The sequence below is a fragment of the Motacilla alba genome, chromosome 19 (assembly GCF_015832195.1).
Source record: "Motacilla alba alba isolate MOTALB_02 chromosome 19, Motacilla_alba_V1.0_pri, whole genome shotgun sequence".
Taxonomy (NCBI): domain Eukaryota; kingdom Metazoa; phylum Chordata; class Aves; order Passeriformes; family Motacillidae; genus Motacilla; species Motacilla alba.
The window spans coordinates 10931190-10950016 of NC_052034.1; the positions used below are offsets into that span (position 1 = coordinate 10931190).

The 18827-nt window shown below is 58.1% G+C and overlaps 1 protein-coding gene across 5 annotated transcripts in view; it reads left to right on the forward strand.

Moving 5' to 3' along the window:
• HIP1 (huntingtin interacting protein 1) overlaps window positions 1-17369 on the forward strand; it is a 44964-nt gene extending 27595 nt beyond the window's left edge. For 2 of the 5 annotated variants that reach the window (XM_038157724.1, XM_038157728.1), the window contains exons 2-30: window positions 2233-2296; window positions 2836-2978; window positions 3542-3598; window positions 4038-4118; window positions 4784-4860; window positions 5019-5080; window positions 6312-6452; window positions 6823-6880; window positions 7686-7761; window positions 8224-8355; window positions 9017-9114; window positions 9250-9322; window positions 9628-9811; window positions 9908-9996; window positions 10091-10396; window positions 11090-11284; window positions 11402-11549; window positions 11641-11727; window positions 11834-11941; window positions 12361-12497; window positions 12604-12714; window positions 12841-12899; window positions 13009-13102; window positions 13455-13555; window positions 13668-13773; window positions 13906-14029; window positions 14512-14573; window positions 15091-15202; window positions 15668-17369. In XM_038157724.1, coding sequence (XP_038013652.1) covers window positions 2233-2296; window positions 2836-2978; window positions 3542-3598; window positions 4038-4118; window positions 4784-4860; window positions 5019-5080; window positions 6312-6452; window positions 6823-6880; window positions 7686-7761; window positions 8224-8355; window positions 9017-9114; window positions 9250-9322; window positions 9628-9811; window positions 9908-9996; window positions 10091-10396; window positions 11090-11284; window positions 11402-11549; window positions 11641-11727; window positions 11834-11941; window positions 12361-12497; window positions 12604-12714; window positions 12841-12899; window positions 13009-13102; window positions 13455-13555; window positions 13668-13773; window positions 13906-14029; window positions 14512-14573; window positions 15091-15202; window positions 15668-15750 — 3168 coding nt within the window. In that variant the 3' untranslated portion in view covers window positions 15751-17369. Of the gene's footprint in view, window positions 1-2232; window positions 2297-2835; window positions 2979-3541; window positions 3599-4037; window positions 4119-4783; window positions 4861-5018; window positions 5081-6311; window positions 6453-6822; window positions 6881-7685; window positions 7762-8223; window positions 8356-9016; window positions 9115-9249; window positions 9323-9627; window positions 9812-9907; window positions 9997-10090; window positions 10397-11089; window positions 11285-11401; window positions 11550-11640; window positions 11728-11833; window positions 11942-12360; window positions 12498-12603; window positions 12715-12840; window positions 12900-13008; window positions 13103-13454; window positions 13556-13667; window positions 13774-13905; window positions 14030-14511; window positions 14574-15090; window positions 15203-15515 lie in introns of all 5 variants that reach the window. The other 3 variants (XM_038157726.1, XM_038157725.1, XM_038157729.1) reach the window with 3 other exon arrangements.
• Window positions 17370-18827: the final 1458 nt, after the last annotated feature.

Below are 18827 nucleotides of genomic sequence, written 5' to 3' on the forward strand. Positions count from 1 at the left end.
AGTGGGGTGTCAACAACTACACCCAGAAAGTGAGATCCAGCTTTTCCTTGGAAACCTTTCTGCCTTCCAGTTGGATGTGTGTGTTTCAGACAGAGTTGAGGAACTTGGGGATGGAAGCTCCAGCTGGTCCCTGCCTGGAACCAGGGGCTGCCAGCCCCCATCACCCTCACTCTTGGAGGTCACTGGGGCTTCCTTGGTTGGAAAAAAGTGTCCTTGCTTTGCTGGGAAAAGCTGGCACAAAAGAGCAGTTAAACTGGGAGCTCCATTCCTAGCTTTCCCAGGGATGCAGCACAGCTTCCCTCGGCAGACCACCCCTGTTCTGGTCGTTCAAGGACAGCAGGAGCAGCTTCGGGAAAGTGGGGCCTACATCCTGCCTCTGGCTATGAGCTTCTGCTCCCCAGCTCTGGCTTTGCATTTGGCTTGTTCCTTGTGGTCCAGGACTCAATTCTGAGGTGGAATGTGCATTTAAATGCTGATCCTGGCACTCCTCACTGTGCCTACTGGTTCATCACAGCTGTCCTGACAGTCTTGGGGGCTTTGAGGCTGAAGACTGGGATTTTGAATGAGGACAAGCTGCCCCTGGAGCTGGATCCATGACACGTGTCACAGATGGATGTTGGGATGCAGGCATCCTGCTCCAGGCCTCTAGGACACGGTCATCCCTCTCATCCCTCTCCAGACTGGCAGAGGCACCTTCCCGAGCATTTTTTTAGGGCTGAATTTAATTTTATGGTTTTCCTAACAAGGGGCCGTGGCTTCTGAGACAGGCAGAGCTGCAGAGGTGACTCTCACTCTTGTCCTCATGTGCTGGGAACCTGTTGCCTCCATCCAGCCCCTCAGGAAGGGATGGATGAGTCTCTCCACTGCTGGTATCCTTTCAGCTCTCCTTGAAAAACCAAGCTGAGATCCAGGTTCTTCTCTAGGTGCCTGGGATGGGTGTCTTGCAACTGGGAATTTGGGTCCCTTGACATCTCAACATGAGCCTCCTGCATCTTGCTGATGACCTCCTCTGTCACCTCTATGGTCACCACCCAGAGCCAGTAGGGATGGGGCTGCAAACACCACAGAGCAGTGGCATCCCTGCAGCAGAACTGGAACATCTGGACACAGTTTCAACTAAGGGGGTGCTTGACTCTGGGCTGGGGCTGCAGTGCTGGGATGCAGCTGTGGGTGGGGTCTCATCTGTCTCAGGCTGGCATCATTCCCTCTCCAGCTGGCACATGTTTTGGTGGCAGAGGGACTTCCTGGAGGATTTGGGCTGTACTCCACCACACTTGGGGCTCCTGTGGGCCCCTCCAGCCCTGCTCAGCACAGACTCACTAGGGTCTGTAGAGATTTGTAGAGATGAAGCCGCATGGGGCCTGGAAGCAGGGTTGCAGCAAAGATTGTAGTGAGAAAGGCATTGAAATTAATCTCACGGCTTTAATTGGTTTATATCAGTAATGAGCTACTTCTGGCAGTGCTGAGCCAGAGAGTTCTGTCCCTTGGCAGCGAGATCTTCATTGGAGCAGGTGCCAAGGAAGCATTTGGTGATGTGAGAGCTTGGGGAGAGGATGACCCCGAGCTGACATCTTTGTGTCCCCGTGAAGGATCAGAAATGAGGTAGAGTTAAAAATCCTGCCTGGAAAATTCTTCCAGTGGCTGCCACTGCATTCCATAGGATAAATGGTGGCTGGCTGTGCCAAGGCTCCTCAGCATGGACTCCCCAAGGTTCCCAACACTTGCATGGCAAGTCCTGCCTGTGGCTTCCACTCCTGTCCCTCTAATCTGTGGAGCAGCTAGGACCTTTGCCAGACAGCCCTGGCAGAAGTCTTGCCATCCCACTGCCCAATTTTTTGTGGCCCCCCCAAATTGTACTCCCCATTCAGCACCCCAAAAGTAGGGTAGGAGCTGCCAGCTGCTGCCTATGATCCAAAGGCAGGGGAGGAATTTGCCTTCCCTCTGCCTGTCCCACCACTCTGAGGGCAGCAGAGGGTTCTTTGTGGGCACAGCTTTAATTGCTTCATTATTATCCTGAGTAAATGAGTCCTGGCAGCTGCTGAACCTGGTGGATGCCAACCACATCCCAGAAAGGCATCTGGGAAAGGTCAGCATCCGTCTGGCACAAGCAGGGATTGGGGACCTGGATGGAACCCAGCCACTGCAGAGCCAGAAGGTCTCAGTGAGCAAGGAGGTAACCGTGAGGGAGCCTCAGCCTTTCCCATCTCACCCCCCATCACTTCTCTCTTGCAGACCGTCAGCATCAATAAGGCCATTAATGCACAGGAAGTGGCTGTCAAGGAGAAACATGCCAGGAATATCCTTCTCAGAGCTGGCCATGGGACTGTGGGAGCGGGGCTGGGACTGCCTGGAAAAGGGGCAGCATTAAGAGGTTGTGTGAGGAGAGGTGCCTGGGGTGCTGGGGTGGCTGGGGGCTATTAACAACCTTGGATATTTTTCCAGCATGGCACGGGGTCCCTGCTACTGCTGTCACAGCCTTTGAATGTTGGTAGGTGCCCAGGCTGGTGCTCCCATCAATGCCATCCCAGGAGAAGGCAGGAAGGGAAGGTGCCCACAGTAGGCTGGGACACTGCCACCAAAAGAGGATCCCCAGCATCCCAGCCAGGCACCTGGGAAGGTTCAGCAGAGGCACAGCCCTAGACTTGCATGTGCCATGGTGGTCCCAGAGCAGGGCTGGGGGGGAGACGGTGGCTTATGCCACTTTGGGGATAGCATATGTCTGGGCTGGGCATCATTGGCTCCCTGTGGTGGCCTGGCCACTCTGGGTGCAGCTGTCTTTGGGTGGCCATTCTCCATCACCAAAGGGCAGAGGAGTGCTTCCTTGACCACCAGCACCATGCATCCTGGGAACACACCATGAGAAGGGAGCACAGACCTTCTGGTCAGTGGTGAACCGGCTGCCGCTGTCCGGCAATGCTGTGCTCTGCTGGAAGTTCTGCCATGTCTTCCACAAGCTCCTCCGGGATGGACATTCCAATGTGAGTGGCCAAAGCTCAGCTTGGGGCCAAATCCTTTCCCCTGCAGGGCTGCACTGGGTGATGAGAGATGCTGGAGGGTCAGTGTCCTTCTGGGGGGGTCAGTCCTGGGGTAGGGACTGGAGTCCTCCCAGAGGGTCATTGGCCTCTCAGGGGTCAATCCTGAGCAGGGCCTGGAGCTGGAGCCCTCCTGGAGGGTTGGTGCCCTTCTAGGGGTCAGTCCTATGGGGACACCAGTGCTGGAGCTCTCCCAAAGGATCATTGCCCTCCCGCAGGTCAATCCTGGGTGCTAGAGCCCTCCTAGTGCTGCCCTGCCCAAAACCCTGTGTGACTCAGACCCCAGTGCCATCTGCAGTGCCAGTGCCAGAGGAAACTGCTCAGCGCCTGCAATGGCATGCATGCAGGAGCCATCAGCAAGGATCTTCCTTGGGGAAGTGGAGGCACCCAGGGCTGGTGGTGGCAATAAAGGGTTGGGAATGCATCATTTGTCACCCAGTTCCTGGTTTCAAATACAGAACACCGTGTCCTAGTGCTCTACCTACTGATTGTCACCATCATTCCTCCAGGTCCTGAAAGACTCTGTGCGATACAAGAATGAGTTGAGTGACATGAGCAGGATGTGGGTATGTGACCAACCCTGCCAGCCATGGTGGGGAGACCCTGGGGTTGCCATGACCAAGCTGGGGGGGGGGGGGGATGTAGGCTTGGGGGGTTCCCTGTCCCAGGAAACAGAGCACAGTCATGGCTGACCTGTGGCTGTTATCACCTACCTGGGCTGGGTTTCAGTTAAATTCTGTGTCCCCTTCCACCAAAATCAAATGCCTCCTTCCTATTTTATGGCAAAACCCAATAAAAACTCGACTCTGACAGTCAAATGAAGCATTGAAACATGCAGAGAAGGTGATGAAATCTCTTCAGTACAGCCAGTCTGCCTCCAGGTGCCAGTGAGGAGGGTTTGGCTGTGGTTTTGGGGAAATAAGGGAGGGGTCAATCATTCTGCAGCAGAAAAAGGCTTTTCCACAGCCTGCCCTGGATCTCAGCAGCTTTTTGGGGTCTCCACAGGGCCACCTGAGCGAGGGCTATGGTCAGCTCTGCAGCATCTACCTCAAACTGCTGAGAACCAAGATGGAATTTCACACCAAGGTAAGCCTCCCCATCCCTGTCCCCAAGGCTGTAACAAGGTGTGGGCGCTGGGGTGACAGCAAGATACCAGCATGGCTATCCTGCTGCCTCCATGAAATAGTCCCAAATCTGCCAGTGGCCATCAAAAATGGCCCAAGGACCAATGCTTTGGGGGTGCCAGGATTCCTGGTGGCCCAGGGCTCCTTGGACTGGGCTGGGAGTTGGGGGATTACAAGTAGTAGGAGACACACACACTCCATTCTCCTCCAGCTATCCTAGATGGGAAAACTGCTGGAAAGAGGCGTTTTCTGTGCCCATCATCGTGTTTTGGAAGTGTGATGTGACCTTCCCCAAAAGGCCAGGGCAGGTACCCCCTGGGGCAGATATCACTCCATCCTGTCCAGCTCTCTGCTGGCAGACCTATCTCCTCCATGTTAGGCAGGTTTCTCAGCCCAGGGAGAATCAACTTTTCTTGCTGGGAAGAGAACAGATGCTGTGTATTAGGGATGCTGTGGTCACCCAGGGTTCAGAGACCCTGTGCTACCTCCCTTTTCCCCCACATCACTCCCCTAGTTCATCCAAGAGGTGACTTTGAGGCTGCAGGATCACAGCCCCAGTGCTCCCAGAGCTGTGGCCAGACCAGGAGATCTTCTAGAACCCTTTCCTGACTCCTGTTTTCCCCACAGAATCCCCGATTCCCTGGAAATCTGCAGATGTCTGACCGGCAACTTGATGAGGCTGGGGAGAATGACGTCAATAACTTGTGAGTGCAAGGACAGGGGAAGGTCTGGGAGGGAGTGGGTGCAGGTGGGTGGCACGATCTGCCCAACCCCACCGGCAGCATGACCAAGCAGGGACAGGACCCTTCCTCTTGGATGTCCTTGGGGACAGTACCCAACCATCCTCAACCCTGTTTCCTAGTTTTCAGCTGACGGTGGAGATGTTTGACTACCTGGAGTGTGAGCTGAACCTCTTCCAGACAGGTAAAGGCCTGCATATCTCTGAGACACGGTGGAGTGAGAGATCTGCTGGAGTCCAGCCCCTTGGTGGGGCTGATCCGAGCTGGATGAGGCTCTGAGAGGGGATGTTGGCTGAGGCCACCACACCTCAGCTCTTCTATGGGCACTTCACTTGAATTATGGTTCAACAAGGCAAAGTGGAAGGTGCTGCACCTGGGTCAGGGCAACCCCTGGTATCAATCCAGAATGGAGGGATGGAGAGCAGCCCTGCTGGGAAGGACTTGGGGATGCTGGAGGATGAGGAGTTCAACATGCCCCAGCCATGTGTGCTCCAAAATCTCCCATGCCCTAGGCTGATCCTCCCATGCCCTAGGCTGATCCCCCATGATCACCATGGGCAGCAGGTGAAGGGGCGATCCTGCCCCTCTGCCCCACTTAAGTAAGACCCCATCTGCAGAGATGCCTCCAGCCCTGGTGTCCCAGCACAGGAAGGACATGGGGCTACTGGAGCAGGTCCAGAGGAGGCCACAGAGATGCTCTGAGGGCTGGAGCCCTTCTGCTCTGGAAACAGGCTGGTAGAGCTGGGGGTGTTCAGCTGGAGAACAGAAGACCTTAGAGCTTCTTCCAGTGCCTAAAGGGGCTCCAAGAGCACCAGAAAGGGACTTCAGACAAGGGATGGAGTGACAGGATAAGGGGGAATGGCTTCCCACTGACAGAGGGCAAGGTTAGGTAGGAAATTGGGAAGAAATTCTTGGCTGTGTGGGTGGTGAGACCCTGGCACAGGTTGTCCAGGGAAGCTATGGCTGCCCCATCCCTGGAAGAGCTCAAGGCCAGGTTGGATAGAGTTTAGAGCACCTGGAAAGTGTTGGAATGAAATGGTCTTCAGCTGCTCCAAGCTGGTTTTAGAGCATCTTCTGTCTGGCACACCCAGCACACTCCAGTGGCCAGTGGGACAGCAGTGACAGGCAGACCACAGGGGTCACGTGTCAGCTCTACCCAGGGACACGGCTGGGGCTCAGCCCTGGTTGGAAGTCTATGGTGCCAGGCTGGAGTGTTCCCAGGCCTGAGTGGGAGACCTGGGTGGGAATTTTGCCTCCCACTGAGCTCACAAACAGCTGCAGGGTTGGCAGGCTGTGTCCCTAAGGGCCAGTGGGTGTCTTGCTCTGGATGACATCTGTGGATTTGGCAGACACGGTATGGCACCCTCGGATGCTGCCGCTGCTGCCGGATCTGATCCCGCACTCCTTCCCTGCAGTGTTCAGCTCTCTGGACATGTCACGCTCAGTGTCGGTGACAGCAGCAGGGCAGTGCCGTCTGGCCCCACTCATCCAGGTGATCCTGGACTGCAGCCACCTCTATGACTACACTGTCAAGCTGCTCTTCAAGCTCCACTCCTGTGAGTGTCCCCAGCACCACTGCCTTTGACGGGGAGGACACACAGGGAGGCACTGGGTCCCCCACCCTGCTCAGCCTGGGCTGTTTTCCACCACCCCTTCTCCCACCTCTTTTGGGGGGTGAAGGGAGTCACCATGGCAAAACCCATATCCTTCAGGATCTGTAATTATGGCAGCCACCAGCCCACACTTCTCTCTGCCCTAAGGAATGTGGGGTGTGGTCCCCTTCTGCAGCGGGACACTGCATGGAGTATTCAGACCCCCAAGGAGGGTGGGCATCTCTGGGAAAGAGCTGTCTCCACGTAGCTGTGATGGGTTGTTCCCTGGTCCATGAAGACACCTGCCGACATTTCTGCTTTCTGCTTCTTCCAGGTCTGCCAGCAGATACACTGCAGGGCCACCGGGATCGCTTTCTGGAGCAGTTCCAAAAGTAAGTGCCCAGACCTAAAGCACTGGTGCTCTGGGAGTGCTCCCATTGCACTGAGATCAAAAATGAGTGACCAGGGACATGTGTGGTCTCTGGTATATGATTATTTAGAGTAACCAAAACAAAAACTGCCCACCAAGAGCAGGGAGGGGATGTCATGGTGCCAGGGGAGGATGTCATTGTGCTGAGAGACAGCTTGATTCAAGGTCACAAACTCAAAGAGCAGATAGCAGTGCTGACTGTGCTCTGACCACATAGAGACTAATCTTGGGACAGGGATCAACAGTGCCAAGATCCTGACTGGGATGCTCTGGGTGACTGGGAGAGGTGGGAGCTAGGAGTGGTATGGCTGGGCACTGTCCCTCCTCCCCAAAACTTTAAGTCCTGGAGGGCGGTACCCTGCTTCTCGGGAGGATGCTTCTGCAAGAACTGAAGGTGAGGGTGTTGGCTCCAGGCAGGAAGCCCCCCTGCTCCTGAAAACTTTGGGTAGGCAGGAAGTGGTTTAGGTTCAAAGGAAGGCACCTTTGAAGGTCATGAGTTACTACCCACTGCCTTGGGCAGGGACACCTTCCACTAGACCAGGTCACTCAGGTCGTTCTCCCTGCCCATCAGGCCTGGGATTTATGAGATAAACCCTCCAGCAGTAGGAGGACTTACAGGACCTGCTCTGAGTTTGGTGGCAGCAAAAAACACATTCCCATCCAGAGCAGTACGGTGGCCAGATGACCCCCTCCCCACCTTGGAGCCAGGCAAGGGGTTGGTCCAGGTTGAACAAGAACCATCTCTAACCATTCCCTGCTCCTTGCAGGCTCAAGGACCTTTTCTACCGCTCCAGCAACCTCCAGTACTTCAAGCAGCTGATTCAGATCCCGCAGCTGCCAGAGGTGAGACCCTGCAGTCCCCAATTCCCTGTCCGTGTGCCCAGGGGCAGCAGTGGGGGCACTGACAAAAGGCCCAAAAAAGCCTATTGCTGCCTTTCCCAGCTTCTTAGGTCTGGTGGCAGTGTGGGGCTCCTGGGCCTTGAGGATTCTTTTATCCCTCACTGGGTAGCATCCAACTGGATGTAGCTGCCCTCTGACTGGAAGCTGGGATCCCCTCTCTCACTGATCCATAGCCCTTGCTGAAATCCAGCCCTGCAGGTCCTGGTTCTGTCCCTGTGGGTCCTGGTTCCATCCTTATGAGTTGTGATTCTATTCCTCCACATCCTGACTCCATCCCTGTGGGTCCATTCTCATGGGTCAAGGCATGGCCAGCTCTGCTCCAGGGCAGGATTTCAACCAACTGTGCCTTCAGTCCAGCAGCAGTGCCAGTCTTTCCACCTTAGCCCTGCTCCACTCCCTCCCCAGAACCCTCCCAATTTCCTGCGTGCCTCTGCACTGTCTGAGCACATCAGCCCTGTGGTGGTGATCCCCGCCGAGGCGTCCTCGCCTGACAGCGAGCCCATTACAGACCTGGTGGAGATGGACGCAGCCTCGCAGGTGAGGATGGTGGGGGCTCTCTGGCTCTGAGCCGGCGTGATTATTTCTCTAAATCCATGCTGTGGTGAGGGCTGAGACAGTGGGGATGGCCTTGGGAGCTGGGGAGTGTCACTGGAGAGAGATGGGTTGGTGCTAGGTGACTGTCTGGGTGCTGGATTTCCCATCTGGGTGCTGCTTATCCCATCTGGATGCTGGTTGTCCTGTCTGGGTGTTGCTGGCGCTGAACTAGCCTGAATTCTCACAGTGCTGCTCAGTGGCGTGGTGCCCTCCAGTGACGGGCAAGGAGAGATTCATCTTCAAGCATTGCCATGGAGACCTTTAGGTCTTCACCATCCTCTCCACCAAGGGTTGTCCTCAGGCATTGAGTGGGGAGAGGAGGGAGCATGCAGTGCCATGGCTTTGGGGATCTTCTCCCTCCAGGAGTTAGGTGGGGATGGACCACAGACGCCCCATGTTCATCAAGTTCATCACATTCAGTGTCCTGGAAGCAGGGGGAACCAGCCCCGCTGTCCAGGCAGCTCATAGGCTGGCTTGGCAGTGACACTGGGGACATAGAGGGACGAGGGCTCCCAAGTGATAGTAGGGTCTCTACTAGTCCAAGAGTAGTAGAGACTCTCCCAAGTCCTAGAGTAGACTCTAGGTCTTCCTGCTTTTCCCACAGAGCCTGTTTGACAACAAGTTTGATGACATCTTTGGCAGCTCCTTCAGCTGTGACCCCTTCAACTTTAACAGCCAGAACGGGATGAACAAGGATGACAAGTAAGCAATCCGAGCGATGCTGCGGAATGGCCAAGATGGCACCAGGAGCTCCCTGCCTGGAATGGCATTGCAGCCATGGTGACACAGGGGACACCTCCCCTCCCAGGCTGTGTATCCCATGTCTCTCCTTCCCAGGGACCGGCTAATTGAGCAGCTTTATGGGGAGATCACAGCCCTGAAGGAGGAGCTGGAGAACTTCAAGGCTGAGGTTGGTGATCTTGTCCCTGGGTGGACAAGATAATGACCCCATCTCTGTCCTGCCCTCTTCCCAGTGGCTTCCCCAGTACAGGGGGTCCCCAGGTGTGCCAGGGGGCTGCATCCCTGTGAGGGGGTGGGCTCAGGCCCACTGCCCAGCATCCTTGTGCTTTGCCCAGATGCACTTGGGGGCTGGCAGGGTGATACCCATTGTGGGGGCTGCTGGACATTACTGGTGGGCATTGGATAGTACCAGTGGGCATTGAATGGTCCTGGCAAGCACTGAACAGCACCATCAGCCCCCACCTGTTCCCGCAGAGTGCACGGGGTGCAGTGCAGCTGCGTGGCCGTGCCAGCGAGTTGGAGGCTGAGCTGGCCGAGCAGCAGCACCTGAAGCAGCAGGCACAGGATGAGAGTGAGTTCCTGCGTGCAGAGCTGGAAGAGCTGAAGAAGCAGCGGGAGGACACGGAGAAGGCTCAGCGGAGCCTGACGGAAATTGAGAGTGAGCAGGGAGTGCCAGCACTAGCGTGGGGTGGGGGTGAGCCCCAGGAAGGGGGAGTCTCAGGTGCTCAGCTCTGTGTCCCTGTGTGCGTGGCAGGACGGGCACAGGCCAATGAGCAGCGGTACAGCAAACTGAAGGAGAAGTACAGCGAGCTGGTGCAGAACCATGCTGACCTGCTGCGCAAGGTGGGCTCCCCAAAACCTGCACCCCCAGTATTCCCTCTCCCAGCCGTGCCCTCTGATACCAGGGGCTGCTCAGCTCATTCTCTGATGTTGCCAGAATGCAGAGGTGACCAAGCAGATTACAGTGGCCAGGCAGGCTCAAGGGGATGTGGAGCGGGAGAGGAAGGAGCTGGAGGACTCCTTCCAGCGTGTGAGTGAGCAGGCACAGAGGAAGGTGAGTAGGGATGGTGGGGGACACACCAGGAATGAGCTGGGGCTCCCCATGGGGCACCAGTGCTGCCAGCCTCTCCCCTTGCTGCAGTCTCAGGAGCAGGCAGAGGTGCTGGAGACACTGAAGCGGGAGCTGGCAGCCAGCAGACAAGAGTTGCAGGTCCTCCAGGGCACGCTGGAGTCCAGCACACAGGTGAGAGCACCCCTCTGGGCTGGGTAGCCAGGCCTTAACCATTTGAGAGGCGATACCCACCACTGGCCTGAAAATTAGCTCCCTGTCATCATCTTTGCCACATCTGAGCAGGTTTGATGTCACATAGGAGAGTTTCACGCTCCTGAGTGTGGTAGTATGTGGAGTAATGGGCTTCAGCAGCAGAGATCATGGAATAAAAATGCTTGGAAGAACAGGCTCAGTCAGCAGCTCTGCCTGCTGTAAGCCGAGGTAGCAGTGTGGCATCACACTGCAAGATGTGCCAGAGGGTAACCCATGCCCACAGAGCTGTGGAAGACAGCAGGGGTGCCTGGGCTCGTTGTAGGAGGCAGAAGCTGGCAGGAAATTGCAGTCACCCATCTATGAGGTGGGCAGACTCAGCAGCAGGATGGGGATGGGGCAGAAGCAGCACCCTGCATCCACTCTTCCATCAGGATGGTGACAGTTGTGATAAAAATGCATTTTCGCTGATAAAAGTGAAAAAGCTCCCCAGGAGCCTCGGTTGTCACCGGATAAGGTCATCAGTGCTGCTCAGTGTGAGGAGCTGTGCTTGTGCAGGCCATGGTGCACCCAGCAGGGGCAGTTGGGGTGGCCCAAGCCTGGACAAAGAATGGGTCTCCAAACTGAAGGGTTCACCCTCGGCACAGCCCCAACTGCTGTTTCATGCCCCGCCAGGCAGGAGTGGAGCAGAACACTCGGATTGCCAGCCTGGAGCAGGAGAGGGACAGGCTGAGCCAAGCAGCAGAGCAGCACAGGGACAAGATGGCAGCTTTGCAGGCTGAGCTGCAGCAGCTGCGGGACACACTCAGCCGTGAGCAGGAGAGCAGCAGGACAGAGCTGGAGATGCTGCAGACCCAGCTGAGAGACAAGGTACCACGAGTGTCCTGCCATCCCCCTTCTGGCCAGACCAGAGGGGTTTGGGCGGGCCAGGTGCAGGGAGTGCCCAGTGGCCCAGTAAGGGCTCTGAGCCCGGCTGTGGCCCAGCAGGAGAGCACAGAACGAGCGCTGCAGCAGCGCCTGGCCGAGGAGCAGCTGTCCCTGCTGCAGGGCACCATGCACGAGGCTGAGTGCATGGTGCAGGACGCCCTGGCTCGCATGGAGGATCCTGCTCATATCAGCTGCACCGGCTCAGCAGGTGATGCCACTGCTGCTCCCAAATCTGGTGTTACCACAGCCTGCCTGCTCCCTGTGGTCCCAGCTAAGCCCTGCCTGCTGTCTGCCTGCAGATTGCCTCCTGTCCCAGACGCTGGCAGCCTCTGAGTGCGCAGAACGGCTGCGGGACGCACACAGCAAGTACATTTCAGATGGCGCAGGTGAGAGGTGGCAGCCCCGGGCATTGGGCACAGGGGCAGCCCTGCCACGCGGGGCAGGTGGGCAACGCAGTGGGGACTGAGGCCTGTGCCTGCTGTCCTGCTGCAGCCGTGGGCTCCCTGCTGCCCCACCTGGCACTCTTCGCCCACCTGGTCAGCAACACCCTCCTGCAGGGCAGTGCAACCTCCCATGTGGCCCCTGTGGAGCCTGCTGACCGTGAGTGCTGCCCCGGGCCAGGGGTTGGGTGAGCAGGGGTCAGAACGGGCAGGGGATTAGAGTGAACATGGTGGGTCGGTAGGGGTCAGGGTGGGCAAGGGCTGGGGTGGGCAGGGGACTCAATGGGCAGGGACCAAGATGGGCAGGAAATCAGAGTGAGCAGGGGCTGGGGTGAGCAGATGTCAGGGTGGAAAGGTGCCAGGGCAAGGAGGATACTGGGGTGAGCAGAGGCCAGGGTGTGCAGGGGTCATGGCAGGATGCTGGGATAAAGTGGGCAGGATGCTGGGGCAAGTAGGGTGCTGAAGTGGGCAGAAACCAGGGCAGGCAGAGGCCAGCACAGGAAGGATGCTGTGCAGGGTAGGAACCAGACATTCCCTCCCCACATGTGGCCCCTTCAGCCCCCCATGCTGCCCACGCAGGTCTGCTGGAGCTGTGCAAGCAGTGTGGCAGTGAGACTGTGAGCTACCTCAGCGCCCTGCAAGACCCAGGGATGGTCGCAAGTGCTGACTGCAGCCTGGTGACAGCCTGCCTGGGCCAGATCAGCGCTATTGGGGAGGTGGGTGGCCCAGGAGGGCTAGTGGGATGGGATCAGGCCATGACAAGCACCACCAGAGGGACTGAAGTGCTCCTGGACAGTCCCTTTCATCCCATCCTGTCCCCAGGAGCTGCGTCCCAGAGGTCTGGACGTCAAGCAGGAGGAGCTGGGTGACCTAGTGGACAAGGAGATGGCAGCGACGGCCGCGGCCATTGAAATAGCATCTGCCCGTATTGAGGTGAGGGTCACCATGAGCAGAGAGGTGCCCACAGGCATGATGCTGGGGGCCTGCTGGGACTACTGGACCACTGTAGAGGCCAGAGAAACATGCTGGGTTCAGTACAGCCTCTCTCCCCTCAACCAGGAGATGCTGAGCAAGGCACGGGCTGGTGACACTGGGGTCAAACTGGAAGTTAACGAGAGGTGAGTGATGATCAGAGCACTGGACAAAGCCAGGCAGGCAGGATGGGGACAGATGCTGCAGGCAGGGCAGCTGCTCCACAGAGGGGACTCAGTGGTGTTTGTCTCACAGGATTCTGGGCTCCTGCACAGGCCTCATGCAGGCCATCCGTGTCCTGGTCCTGGCCTCCAAGGATCTCCAGAGAGAGATCGTGGAGAGTGGACGGGTGAGCTGGGACGGGGTGGGGGTAAGGGGGTGCTTGTCCAGCTGGGGGTCATCACGCACTTGTTGGGACATGCTGCTCCAACCGATGTCCTGCTGGGACTTCCCCACCAGCTGCCAGGAGCTCCTTGCTGACCTCAGGGGCTCATCCTGTTCATGGTTCCTGGGGTGTTGTGGTGATCCCTGATTTCCCTTCCCACACAGGGGACCCCACAACCCCCAAGTTCAGTGTGTCCCCATCTCTCACACACAACCTGAATGACACCCTGCCCTCCTCCTTTTGCCCCCCCCCCCCCCCCATCCAGAGCAGGGGTTTGGGGGTGCTCAGTAACTGATTGTGCCTTTACCAATGGCAGGGTGCAGCATCCCCCAAGGAGTTCTATGCCAAGAATTCACGCTGGACTGAGGGTCTCATCTCTGCTTCCAAGGCAGTGGGCTGGGGTGCCACTGTCATGGTGTAAGTGCCACTGTCACCAGAGCAGAGGGAGGATAGCAGAGTCCTGCCATCATCACAGGGAGGGGACGCAGGTGGCAGGATGATGCTCCAGCTCCTCTTTGCTGTCCCGCAGTGATGCTGCTGACCTGGTAGTGCAAGGCAAGGGGACATTCGAGGAGCTGATGGTCTGTTCCCGGGAGATTGCGGCCAGCACTGCTCAGCTGGTGGCAGCCTCCAAGGTAGGAGGAGCAAGGCTGCTACCTTTCCTATGGTTCAGGGAGATGCTGGGGCACCATGTGGTCACTCCAAATCCTGGGGCTAGTCTTCTGCTCGCCTGGCAGGATGTGACCCCCTCCTCACTGTCCTGTCAGGTGAAGGCAGACAAAGACAGCGCCAACCTCTGCAAGCTCCAGCAAGCCTCCCGGGGTGTCAGCCAGGCCACAGCCAGTGTGGTGGCCTCCACCAAGGCTGGGAAGTCTCAAGTGGAGGAGAAAGGTAAGTGTTGGGCTGCAGGGATCTTAGAATCATGTAATCACTAAGGTTGGAGAAGCTCTCTAAGACAATTGAGTTTAACTGTTCCCCCACTACTAACCACATCCCCAAGTGCCACATCTACATGGTTTTTAAATCCCTCCAGGAACTGTGACTCCACCATACCCTGGGCAGCCTCTGCCAGTGCTGAACAACCCTTTTCATGAAGAAATTTTCCTTTTTATCCAACCTAAACTTCCTCTGGTACAACTTGAGGCCCTTTTCTCTGGTCCTAATGCTTGGAGCACAAACCTGCCCCAAAACCACTTCTCTTGGCACTCACCACTCTTGGTTGGCTGTGCCTCTGTGGTCTCTGCCCATGGCTGTCCCTCACTGCCTCCCTGCATATCCCACGGTGCCAGATGCTGCCAGCAGCATGGGAGCTGCTGGGGAGTCTGACTGGGGGAGCAGAGCTTGAGGGGGTCTGGTGGTGTCTTTCTCCACAGATAGCATGGACTTCTCCAGCATGACACTCACCCAGATCAAGCGTCAGGAGATGGACTCACAGGTAGGAGATTCCTATGTTTTGAGAAACACACCCGGTCAAGTCTCTCTTGGGCTGCCTGGGGTGGAGCATCAAATTTGGAGTCACCATGCCCGGCTGCCCCCAGGTAGCACAAGCAAAGGCAAAGCCCAAGGTGTGAAGGCAACAGATGGGTTTGCAGGAGTCACATGCTCTTGGTCCTCAATCCCTCCCTGATGCTGTTCCCATCATGACATAGCAGCCCATGGCCAACCCTGCCCCCTGTGTGCTACCCACAGCACCCACCTCTGCCTGGTATGGGGCAGCTCTGGGGAGTTCCCCTGCCTGGTATGCCCACACAGATCACTGTGCCTTCACTTGTCTGCACAAGTAGTGCCCACCTGAGCTCCATCCCCCTCCCCAGGTCCACTCATCATTGGAGCACTCGTGGGATGCACCTCTGTGGTCTTTGGGCTTGATGTTGGGGGCATAACGGGTGTGAAAGGGGAGTGCTTGTCCCAGCTCCATGCCAGGGTGGGCATGTCCTGGGCCATGTCCCCAGGTGCGGGTGCTGGAGCTGGAGAACCAGCTGCAGAAGGAGCGGCAGAAGCTGGGGGAGCTGCGCAAGAAGCACTACGAGTTGGCTGGCGTGGCTGAGGGCTGGGAGGAGGACGGTGAGTGGTGCCAGCCCTGCTCCAGCGGGAGCTGCTCCCGGAAAAGGTGGGGCAGGGTGGAGAAGCCCTGCCTGCCATCCATGGCAGTGAGAAGGTTTTGCTGCATCCCCCACAAGCCTGGGGATAGTTGGCACACATGGGCAAATCCTATGGGGTCTCTGCGCAGGAAAAACCCCAACATGTGGGATCTACTTCATCCCCAGCACCTGAGCCCCACTCAGGTGCCACAAGAGCAGCCTTGTGGTCCCAGAGGGATGGGGCAGAGGGATGCCAGTGGACAGCGCACCCCCTGACCCTGTCTTCCCACTTGTAGCTGCAGATTAGCACCAGTGGTAGAAGCAGCCCACAGGGAACACCTGGAACCCTGTGGGGGACACCCCTGGGACCCCACTTGGTGCAGTCTGTTGAGAAGAACCCCAAGGTGCAGAAGCCCCCCTGAAGCACACATCCTCTGTGTCCCCTCAGGAGCCGCGTCCAGAACCAGAGCCGAGCCGCCAGCAAGACCCCAGGGCTGGGGCGAGGGCGCAAACTACACCTGTATTTATTAGAGCTGCTGGGGGTGGGGGGAGGCGTCTACACGGGGGTCTTTAACCCTTTAGTTTTTTATTTTGCACAGGTTCTGGGAACTCCTAGAGCCTTCTCTGGCTGAGTGAGAGCGGTCAGACTTCTCTTGCCTCTCGCTGCTTTTCCAGCCTTAATCCAGCCTCTGGCTCGACATGAATGTCCCCCCGCCCTGGGGATGAGCATACTGAAGGCCCCGGGGGTGCCACCGGGTGGGGGACAGCCTTTGGGGTGCTGCTGGGCTTGGTGCTAAGTGTGCTCCCCCTCAGCGGGGACACCGAGTGCCTTTGGCCACTGCAGGCTGAGAGGTGGTGTTCCTGTGGGATACCCTGGCTGGTGACACAGGGTGCTAGGAACAGCTAGGAAAGGGGCAGCAGCAGGAGGGATGCTGCCATGAGCTCCTGTCCCTCCTTCCAGGTCCCCAAAACGCCTTCCAAGCCCCCCTGAGCTGGGCTGCTCTGCCCTGCCAGTTCACTGTGTTCATGCCAGCAATAAACCCTCTGCAAGGTGCTGGGTCTGGGTTTGGGCCACCACAGTGCCACCACAGAAGCCTGGGGACAGGGTGTGACTCTAGGGCAGCACCACAGAGGGTTTGGGGGGAAGGCAGGGTGCCCCAAAACCAGAGCACCCCAAAACCAGAGTAAGCAGCTCCCTGTCCCTGCTCACTTCAGTGCCACCCTGATGTCATCACCACCCTCTTGGGTGCAGGGGGACCAGGGCCAGTGTGGGCTGTGGGTAGGGGTGGCCATGGAGCTGGCACCAGCCAGGGAACCTTTGTGCCTTGAGTAGGGGGCTCAGAGGGCAGGGGGCATCAGCCACCTCTGGGCCCCCCAGTTCATCTCGCTGCAGTGGAGACAGTGACGTCAGACCATGCAGCAATGTCCCCATCTCCCACGGTCCTGCTGGTGCCCCTGCTGGGGCCAGTGTCCCTCCACTTGGGGTACTGAGGACAGGATTTGGCCTTTCTCCCTTTGGGAAGAGTCTGGGCTGTCACTGTGTGCTTTTCCAGCAATGCCCACCTGTCAGCACCCAGCTGGCACCTGGAGCAGTGGGACATGTCACTACCATGGCCTCAGAGCTGCCACCCCTCCATGCAGCCACCCAGCGTGCAGGGACCCACTGTTCCCGTGTCCCCCACCAGCCCTGCTGCCGGACCACCTGCTCTGTGCGCCAGCCCACTGGAGGGACCTGGGGTCCTGCTGGTTCCCCATCCTCAACCCATGCTGGCTCCCCTTGGATGCAATGCCAACCATCCCGTTCCTGCAGAACACGGGGAGCCCCAAAACCCTCCCCGCTATTTTTGGGGGGACTCTCGCCTGCACGCCCAACTACCTCAGGCCTTGGGGTCAGGAGTGGCATGGGGGTCACAGTGGCAGTGGAGTCTTGGGGACAGCGGCACTGCTCTCGGCCTAATCCAGTTGTCCTTTTTGTATCCCAGCCAGGCGTGGGCAGAGGGTCCCTGCGGTGTCCCCAGTGATGGCAGCTGGTGACAGGGACGGCAGGGGTCCTCCCCCCGCACTGCAGGGCAAGTTGATTTGGATTTTCATTGTATGATGATGACCATGTTGTTGATTTTGGATTTTTCAATAAAGCCTTCAGCCCAGCCCTGAAGCTTGAGGGTGGGACCCAGGGGACCTGTGTCACAAGGGGGTTGTGGGCTCTGCCCTCATCAGTGTGCTCAGTGGCCCCCAAAAATCACTTGGTGTCGAGGTGACCCAGGTGTTGTTCTGGTGATGACCTCCAGCCTTTGCCCCCACCATCCTACACCTGTGTGTCTCCACAGCCAGCCTGCATGTCACTTCTTTTTGCTGGGAGGGCACCAGGATGTCGTCCCAGCCCAGCCCCAAGGAGCACGGGTGGCTTTGTCCTCCCTTCCTGGGAGGATGATGCTGCAGTGGGGAGGCCATACAGATCATCCTGTCACCCCAGCAGATCCGGGTGGCCCATGTAGTCCACAGACAGGGATCTCAGAGGAATGTCCCCTCCTAATCATGGTTAACCCACCCTGGGCAGCACCTAGTGTCCTCCAGCCTTGCCAGGGCCACCTGGATCGCTGGGATGCAGAAAGCCCTGTGACAGCAGCCACTGTCCCTTTCATTTTCCCTGCTGTTGTCCCTGCCTGCCATGGTCCCTGCCCTGCAGAGCACAGCTTGACTGGCAGTGGGGTGGGATATCCCCAGAGACAGCCATGTCTCCTGAGGAGCCCAAGGGCTCAGCCAGCCAGACAGAATTTCCTACAGTTCCCAGCCCTGTCCTCAGAGCAGGATGGTGGCAATGGCACCCTTCAGCTGGGACAAGGGGACAGGCTGGACACGGTGGCGACTGGGGAGAGGCAGGACTGTGCCTGCCCCTGGGTTCCCGCACGTGGGACACAAAGTCAGATAGGGGATCAGGACTGGCATATGAGGACACGCAGGGAATGGGACAATAGGACACAGAAGCTGGAATGTTATAGGCAGGCTGTAGAGGACAGGATGGGGAGAGGGACATTGGGAGGGGCAGAGGGGGGAACACAGCGGCTGAAATTATGTTGGGCGGTTGTTAAGAGACAGGACGGAAACACAGGGACCGGAAAAGGGAGGACATGGGAATTGGGATCTTAAACAGGACTGTGAATTGGAGATGGGGAAATCGGAAGCTGTGTGGGGGAGACGTGGTGGGGAAAAGATGGGCGTGGAGCAAGCCCGAAGGTCCCGGTGGGAACAGGAGCACATGGCCTGGGGCAGGGGAGAGAGAGAGAGAGAGACCCTGGCCGGGGAACGAGAAGGGAGGAGAGGGGGGTCCTGAGGCCTCAGGGGGTGAGCCCCGCCGCCCCGCGCGGAGCACGCCGGGAGCCCGCGGGGACAGGGCCGGCCGTGCTCGCGGGGTGCCCCGCCCATTTCGGGCCCCGCCCCTCCCCCCGGTTCGCCCCAGAAGCTCCGCCCCATAAAGCCCCCGCCCCCACGTTGACGCGCTCGTCGTTAAGCCCCGCCTACCCGTGGTGCCCCGGCCCCTCCGTGCGTGCCGGCAGGAGTCGTCGCGCTGACTGGAAGCCACGCCTACTGAGCGTGTCCCTCTACCTAAG